Genomic DNA, 9,217 nt, shown 5'->3' with positions numbered 1-9,217 from the left:
CTCAATTGAATCTGATCCTTGAAGCCTGAGTGACAGACACTAAATGGAGAATTTCATCATTGAATCTCCTTTCACCTGATTACTCACAGAAGGCATTTCTTGTCTAGTCCCATCTTAGTTTAGATGCTTGCCCCTATTATGAATTCAGAGTTTAGGCTTTTGTGAAGGGGTAAAATTTTACTGGGAGAGGAGATGAGATAGTACCCTACTCATGTATGAAGTGGGAAGTGCTCAAACCATTTCTCTTTCAATTAGAAAAGCTATTGTATAAAGGTTTTTCCCTGCTTAATGAGATGTCATATCCTTCCAGAATCTAAGATGAACATATTACCTAGAAAACCAACTACTGGCCCTGTGTGAGGAAAACATCCAGAGAGGAAAGCTGCCCAATTCAGGATCCGCTTCATGGCACTCATTGGCAACAGCTCCTCTCCTTTGCCTTCTGAATTCCTCCTTATCTGTTTCCCCGGCTACCAGAGCTGGCAGCACTGGCTCTCCCTGCCCCTGAGCCTGCTGTTCTTATTGGCCATGGGGGCCAATGCTACATTGCTCCTCACTATAAGGCTAGAAGCATCCTTGCATGAACCCATGTACTATTTACTTAGCATACTATCTCTGCTGGATATTGTTCTCTGTATCACTGTCATCCCTAAGGTCTTGGCCATTTTCTGGTTTGATCTCAGACCCATCAGTTTTCCTGCCTGCTTCCTCCAGATGTACATCATGAATAGCTTCCTCACTATGGAGTCCTGTACATTCACTGTCATGGCCTATGATCGATACGTGGCTATCTGCAAACCGCTACATTATCCAGCTATCATCACGAATCAATTTGTGGTCAAGGCCACCATTTTCATTGTGGCTAGGAATGCTCTCCTTACTGCGCCTATTCCAATTCTCTCTGCCCAGCTCAATTACTGTGGAGACAACATCATCAAGAACTGCATCTGCACTAACTTGTCTGTCTCTTTAATTTCCTGTGATGACATCACTTTCAATCGGATCTACCAATTTGTGATTGGCTGGACTCTATTGGGTTCTGACCTCATCTTCATCATTCTCTCTTACTCTTTTATCCTTCAGGCTGTATTAAGGATCAAGGCGGAAGGGGCTGCAGCCAAGGCTCTGAGCACATGTGGCTCCCATTTCATCCTTATTCTCTTTTTCAGCACCATCTTACTGGTATTGGTCATCACCAACGTAGCCAGAAAAAGAATTCCTCATGATGTCCCCATCCTGCTCAACATTCTGCATCACCTCATCCCTCCAGCAATGAACCCGATTGTCTATGGAGTCCGAACAAAGGAGATCAAGCAAGGGATCAATAAGTTGTTGAGGAGATTGTGAAGAATGGGGCAAGTTCTTCCTCTTTTTTTGGATAGGCCAACTTTTTGAATGGAAGGCATTATGATGTGGATTAAAGACTTTATTTTTACTTTGGGGCTTAATTCCATTTGTATTTCTCTAGAATGCTCCAAAAAGACTGGAGGATTCTCTCTGTCCGTCTCTCTCCAATTGAAAGTCTCATTTTAGTTTTTTTTCTAATAGGTTTCCTATCTGAAGGGGTTTGAAAATTAGGCAAAAGTCTAGCACGAATGTAATTGTAAACAAACTGACCAAGATATGTGGTCCAAGATTTGTCATGTGTTAAAGCTGCCTTATTCCTGAGAAAAACAAAAAGACAATTAGGGATCAGTCTGGAAGACCAATATTTTTAATAGAATATAAACTGTAGGAATGCAAGATGAACACTCATAGCTTGCATTCCAATGGTATGATAAGACTGAAAAGTCCTTTTCTACTTAGTAATTTCATTAGGTAGATTATAGATATAGAGTTGGAAGAAGCCTCAAAAGCTAACGAGTCCAAATTCCTGAACCAACATTTTACAAAGGAGGGAACCAAGACCCAGGGAAGTTAAATGATCTGAGAAAGGCAACTGAAGAAAATATGCATCTGAGGTGGGATTTGAACCCAGATCCCGTGACTCCAGAGTCAGTCTTTATCACTCTTCTAGGATCAGCCCACTCAAATCTATTTCATAAGAACAACTACTGAAGCTTGCATTGTACTTTAGGTTTTAGTAAATGCCTTTCAGTCCTCTCTTTTTACAAGAGATGAAAGACTCTGAATTTCCCCAGCAAAGGAAAAGAAATGGAGGATATTTGGAAGTGGAAATGGTAGTGAATGATATTTCATAGCCATAACATACACAGGAGTATATAACTGGAATAAAAAGAGTGGAATAAACTTGACTAGGATCAGATCTTTTCTTTGAATTTATTCAAGGTAAGGACCTGGGCTGAACTTAGCTCCATAGGCTCAATGGGAGAAGATAGAAGGCACTAAACAGCTCAACTCTGGAGCATCAGTGCAGCAGTGGAAAGCAGAGGGATCAAAGGATGAGGGAGATACTCAAAAGGAAATTATAGGGAATAAAAATGGAAGACTAACCTATTATCTGAAAGACAAAGTTTAGAAAAAAAACACTTTACCAAACTGGATTTTATGAAATAGTCCTGACACCCATACTAAGTATGGATAGAGAAAAATAAAGAAAACTATAGATCAATATCATTATAGAGTACTGATGCAAAATTTTAGAAAGAAAATCCTAAAGATAGGAATTACATTAATATATCAAAAATGGCCCATTATGACAGTTTTGGATTCATGCCAGGTATAAAAGTATTTTTAAATTTAGGAAACAATTACCATAATCAACATTTTAAGAAATAGTGACTATATCAATGTATGGAAAAAGAAACTTGGACAAATTAAAAAAATAATTTATTATATGTTCAAACTGAAGCCTTTATTTGGAAGATTTTACTTGGATTAGAAATTCAGTTTTAGGGTTTTAAAAAGTTTGTAGCTATGAGTTTTTACAGATGATTCTTTAAATATATTTTGTAGTAAGTTTTCATTTATTTTGTTAAATGTTTTTCAATTATGTATATATTTTAAATTTATTATTTTTATTTTTAACATTCATTTAAAAACTGAGTTACAAATTCTTTCTCTTTCCTAATTCCACCCCCCACAACACACTGAGAAGAGAAAGAATATATCAATAATACATGTCAAATCCTGTAACATGTATTGATTGAAGTAGTTAATTCTTTCTGACTTGATTATTATAATATTGCAATTTTAGTGTTAATACAATGCATAGACAACTATTTTCTATTTCTGCTCACTTCATTTTACATTAATTCATATAGTTCTTTCCAGAGTTTTCTGATTATTTCTCCTTGTCATTTCTTATACCATAGTGGTATTTGATGATAATCATATACCATTGCTTGCTTAGCCATTCACCAGTTGATTGGTATTGATTCAGTTCCCAATTTTTTGCTATTATTTAAAAGGTTTCAATAAATATTTTTGTACACATGGTCCTTTTCCTTTTCTTTGATCTCATTGTTATATAGACATTATTGGTGTTACTGAGACTAAGGGTATGTATAGTTTTATAGCCTTTTGGACACAATTCCTAAATGATTTCAAGAATCACCAATTTACAATTATCACAAACAGTATAGTTGTGTTCCTATTTTTCTGCCTCCTTTTCAATATTTGTCATCTTTCTTTTCTTCATGTTAGCCATATAATAGTCTTCAAGTGGTGCCTCATAGGCATTTAAATCACCATTTCTCTAATTAATAGTTATTTAGGTCATTTTCTCATAAATATATATACAGTTTAGGTTTCTTCTTTTAAAAGCTGCCTATTCATCCTTTGACCACTTATCAATTGGGGTAATGGTTCTTATTTTCACAAATCTGACTCAATTTTCTCAATGTTTGAGAAATGAAACCTTTATTAGAGTAATTGCTGAAAATTCCTTCTTTCTACTTCACTTTCCTGAATTCCTTCTGATTTTGGCTGCATTAGTTTTGTTTGTGCAAAACCATTTTAATTTTATGTAATCAAAACTATTTATTATATATCCCATGATTCTTCCTTTCTCTTGTTTGCTCATAAATTCTTTCCTTAGTGATAGATTTGATAGATAATTTTTTCATGCTCCTTTTATTTGCTTACATCTCCCTTTATATATTTATATATTATGTACTATTTTAAGCTTATCTTGGTAAACTGTGTGGAGAACTATTGTTATAATGCAATAAATATTTGCGTATGGAGAGACAGAGATTGAGATGTTCTTTTCTCCTGTTCTCTTCACTGAGTGACCAAATTGGAATGCAAAGAGAAGACTAAATGAAATCAGTTTCAGATAATCTTTTGCAATTTAGAAGCTTTCTGTGAAGAGAACAGATTTTATTGGTTTCATTTTGCTATGCTGTAAAGGACAAGGCCTTGTATTAATAATATTTTTGGAATAAATTAATTTCTTGGATGATGAAAATACTTTTGTACCAATGTTATTTATATAGTCAGAATGATTTTTGCTACAGAATTGCAGAAGGTTAGTACTGAAAAGATTATTAGAGATCATCTAGTCCTACTTTCTCCTTACTTTATAGAGGAAAGAACTGAGACAGTGATCGAGAAAGTGATTTACTTAAGATCCCACAGCCAAAAAGTGGAAATACAATATTCAATTTTAGATCTCTTAACTCTGAGCTTAGTGATTTTTCCATTGTATTAAACACCTTTAACCTAAAAAAAAAACTCCTAGTATGATGAGGAAGTTAAGCTTTTACTGGGATACACTGTGCCATTTTAGGTCTTTGAGTTTGAGTGACAATTTGAAATAAAAAATACAGTAGAAAGGAAAGATATGAACCTTTCATTGAATCACAGATACAGAGGTGGAAGGAATCTTAGAAGTCGTCTTCTAGAGGAGTTCTTAGCACATAGTAGGTGTTTAATAAATCTATGTTGTATTGAATCAGTCCAGCTCCATTTTTTTATAGTTTGAAGAAAACGAGGTGCAGAAATATAACATGATTTGTCCACAGTGAACACATGCTAGGATGCAATTTTCCTTTTGACTCTAGAGATATTCTTTTTCTATTTTACCATGCTGCTTCTTAATTTAGAGAGCTAACAGTACAATTGGAAACTTGAGGAACATTCATATATAATCAATAGAAATAATTCCAAAATGGCTTATTTTAATGGACTGGCTAGTGGTTATGGTCGTTGTGGATAGGTGTCATTGAGTTAGAATAAAATGGGCCAAGAATGTAAACCAATAGGACATAAGAGAGATGCTCTTTGAATCACAAAATTGAATAGGTCTAAAGATTATAGTCTGGTTAATGGAATCAAGAGTTAGTAGCAGTTGAGATGGAATCTAAATTATAATGTTTAGGAGTGTGTGTGTGTGTGTGTGTGTGTGTGTGTTTAGGAGTTGCTTCCATCAATACAGTGAGACTGCACAATATTAAGGTAATACCCGTGTTTCCTGGATAATTCTCTTTTGAATTATTTCCTGGCACCATTGTCAGAAAAAAAAAAAAAACAACAAAGAGGAAAGGAGAGGAAGAATGTGAAAGAGTGAAATTTTGAGGCTACTGTCTACTATTTCCATTCTTAGCATCATGTTCCTGGGCAAGGCTTGGCTCAAATCTAAGGACCTTCAGAACCAAAAATAGGAAGGTGTGACTCTTCAAGGTGCACAATTATTTCCTTATTTTAAATGATTAATGACTCAGAATGGGGTGCTTCTGCTAATAACTTTTTCCTCTTCCTATTCTATGAGTGGATAACAGAAAAGAGGTCAAATTGATTTCACTTTAAATGTATGAACAGGGAAACTAGGATTTTGGGAAAATATAGTGATCAGTGATTTCCAGGATAGTGAATAGTGGCGATTAAAAAAGGATTCAGTCTCTGATCCTTCCTGGTTTTTCTAGTTTCTTCTCTTGTTGTCTTCTTCATGGGATTCTGTATCCATAAACTTCCTTTTCCTTATCCATTGCTCCCCATGGTCTGTTCTATGGCCAATTGGGAAATCAACCCAATTCGGCCCACATTCATGACTACCTTCAGCCATAGAAGGCCCTGCTCCCGTATCAGCATTACTCCATTCTAGCACCATGGTTGTTGCAGGCATCTTCCTATTAATCCGATTTAACCCTGTTATACAAAACAACCAAACAGCCTTAACTACTATACTTTGTTTAGGAGGGATTACAACTCTATTTACTGCCATCTGTGCTATCACACAAAATGACATCAAAAAAATCATAGCTTTTTCCACAATATCTTAACAGACAGGTGAAGTCATCTCTTACCTTTTCTCTAGGTCTGCAGGTCACTATATCCTGGAACTTCTCAGAACTCTAGGTTAAGAGTTGGGGTGATTGGGGTGTATGTCTGAAAGAGAGAGAGAGAGAGAGAGAGAGAGAGAGACAGAGAGGAACAGAAAGAGAGAGAGATTGATCAAGAAACTGAGAAAGACTGATTATGTGAAAGGGAAGGGAGAAAAATTAGAGGATATTGGGTAGAAATCATCATAGACCAGTGATATGGAAACAGGACTAAGAAAGAGAAGTAATTATTAAGCAAGGAAGAGAGAACACAAAGGGAGTTTTACTTGGTTAGGGACAGTGAAAAATACGTCCTCACAAGTGAGGAAACTACAAGGAAGATATTGTCAGTTTTATGGGAGCAAGGATGAGCTCAGAATGAGAAAGAAAGAATGGGTGAGGTGTGATCCAAATATCAGATTTCATTGTTTTCTTTTCTCTCAAACCTACACTTCTACATTTCTCTATTCTATCAAAGACAGCATTGACTTGTCAGTTACTCAGGTTCAGGTCTTTGGTGGTAATCTTCAAATTCCTTTTCTTTCATTTGACCAGTCTTTTTATGTCTACTTCCACAATTTTAATCTAATCTCTATTTATCCTTCTCTCTACTCACACAACTTTTGTGTTTCAGGTTGTAATCATCTCTCAACTGGACAATAACAGTAACATTAAGAAGAATCTCCTAATAGATCTTCTTGTTGCAAGTTTTTCCATCCTCCAAAGATTTTTCAAAGAGTTTTTCCTAAAACTCAGTTTAAATAAGCCATATTCCTTTTAAAAAATCAATCCCAATGAGCTTCCCTATTGATTCTTGGATTGAATAGTTAAGCTTTACCTTGAGTTTTTACAATTTCTCTGTTTGGGTAAGTTTAAAGTGTATGTAATTATTGTACAGAAGTACATCTTTAGTACTGAAATACAATCATCTTTGAATAAAATACATTTAATCATTTAAAATTACATCCTCAAATGTAATTTTATTTATATTTACCCATATAAGGAACAGCTAATGTTCATGAAGATTGAGTTGCAGTGCCAGTTTTGCTTAGGAGAGATTATGACCTAGCCTGATGACTGTTGGCACAGCCATATTGCTGATAAATTGACTCTTACGACAACATTTGCTAGACTCCAGATGAACTCTGACCAAGACATACCCTACCTCATGGCTCCTGTCAACAACAGCTTGCCTGGTGCACTCTCTGAGTTCCTCCTCATCTGCTTTCCTGGCTACCAGAGCTGGCAGCATTGGCTCTCCCTGCCCCTGAGCCTGCTCTTCCTCCTGGCTATGGCTGCCAATGCTACCCTTCTGCTCACCATCCGATTAGAGACCTCTCTACATGAGCCCATGTACTACCTGCTCAGCCTTCTCTCTTTGCTGGATATTGTGCTCTGTCTCACTGTTATTCCCAAGGTCCTGGCTGTCTTCTGGTTTGATCTCAAGGCTATCAGTTTCTCTGCCTGTTTCCCCCAGATGTTTATCATGAACAGTTTCCTTCCCATGGAGTCCTGCACCTTCATGATCATGGAATATGATCGCTATGTGGCCATTTGTCACCCCTTGCGCTATCCTTCCATCATCATTGATCAATTTGTGGTCAAGGCTAGTGTATTCATTATTGCTAGAAATGCTCTCATTTCTGCACCCATTCCCATCTTTTCCTCTAGACTTCATTACTGTGGGAAAAAAGTAATTGAGCACTGTCTTTGTGCTAACTTATTTGTGCCCAGACTTTCCTGTGACAACATTACCCTAAATAGACTTTACCAGTTAGTGGCTAGCTGGATTGTAGTCAGTTCTGACCTCATCCTCATCTTCATTTCTTATACCTTTATTCTTTGGGCTGTGCCGAGGATTAAGGCTGAGGGAGCTGCAGCCAAGGCTCTGAGCACATGTGGTTTCCACTTTATCCTCATCCTCTTCTTCAGCACCATCTTACTGGTTGTTGTTTTGACCAATGTGGCCAGGAAGAGAGTGCCCATGGACATCCTGATACTTCTCAATGTCCTTCAGCACCTCATCCCCCCAGCCCTGAATCCTATTGTCTATTGTGTGAGGACCAAGGAGATCAAACAAGGGATCCAGAACTTACTGAAAAGGAAGGTTTGAGGTCATGGGAATTACTTCTAACCCAATGCTGTGACTGAGGACTGAGCAACAGAATAGGGATGGCCATGCTATCCTCTCTACTGTATATCACAACCTAAAATATGCATCTGTCTGTGTTTACTAGATTCCTGCTATTCCTTCCTTCCTTGTGTATCAATAAGAAGATAAAGTATCTATTATGTCTAAAGAAAAAGAATCTAGACTCAGTTTTAGACAATAGAACTCAGAATTCCCATAAGCCATCTTCTTCAGAACCTCCTTCTCCAACACTCTTGATGAAGAGTCATCTTTGCTCAGTGTTGAGTGCAAGGAATCCAGCCTCTATCTTGAGTCCAGAATAACTGCTATTGTTCTCCAGGGGCCCTTCCAACTTTCCCTCTTTTTCTTATATCTGATTTTACTTCTCCTTGAAGGTCATTGTGTTTAATGGTTCTCTCTGTGTGATTTGGTGATTCTGGATAATTGTTTCAAGTTAGATTTCCACTGTTGGCACTTAGAAAGTTTGTCATTGAAAGTCCTCTATCTTCTGTTCCCCCTTACTTTTTCTATCTTATTTTTTTATTATGCCTTAAATCCTCCGTTTCTCTCAAATTGGCCTCAATGCTTATCCTTTTATAGGTTTTCTTCCCTTATTAAAATGTGTACTAGTTCATCTCCATAGGACTTTTTTCTACCATGTCATAGGAACTTCTTAACTTTGGAAACTCATTTCATTCCTCTAATTACTTTTCACATTGGGAGTATCCTCTGCCCTCAAAGCCCTCTCCATCTGGTTGCTCTTTCCTCCCAGAATCTCCTACCGAAGCTGAGATCCAGAAAAATCATTTCATTTCACTTCAGACTTTATTGGTGACTCATATTTACAAGAGTACTCTACCCT

The 9,217-nt window shown here is 36.8% G+C and overlaps 2 protein-coding genes across 2 annotated transcripts; both read left to right on the top strand.

Annotated features, from left to right (window-relative positions):
- Nucleotides 1–405: 405 nt before the first annotated feature.
- Nucleotides 406–1,347, top strand: LOC100915065 (olfactory receptor 56A4-like). Its single transcript, XM_003764802.2, has one exon. It carries the CDS (start codon nucleotides 406–408, stop codon nucleotides 1,345–1,347), a length of 942 nt encoding a protein of 313 aa, XP_003764850.2.
- A 6,045-nt stretch (nucleotides 1,348–7,392) lies between these two features.
- On the top strand, nucleotides 7,393–8,337 carry LOC100916285 (olfactory receptor 56A1-like). The gene has a single exon (XM_031957286.1). The coding sequence runs from the start codon at nucleotides 7,393–7,395 to the stop codon at nucleotides 8,335–8,337; it is 945 nt and encodes a 314-aa protein (XP_031813146.1).
- The last annotated feature ends 880 nt before the right edge of the window (nucleotides 8,338–9,217 follow it).

Source organism: Sarcophilus harrisii, chromosome 3 (assembly GCF_902635505.1).
Source record: "Sarcophilus harrisii chromosome 3, mSarHar1.11, whole genome shotgun sequence".
NCBI classification, from domain to species: domain Eukaryota; kingdom Metazoa; phylum Chordata; class Mammalia; order Dasyuromorphia; family Dasyuridae; genus Sarcophilus; species Sarcophilus harrisii.
The sequence above is the reverse complement of the archived record's forward strand: the minus strand, read 5'-3'. Positions and strand labels throughout refer to the sequence as shown.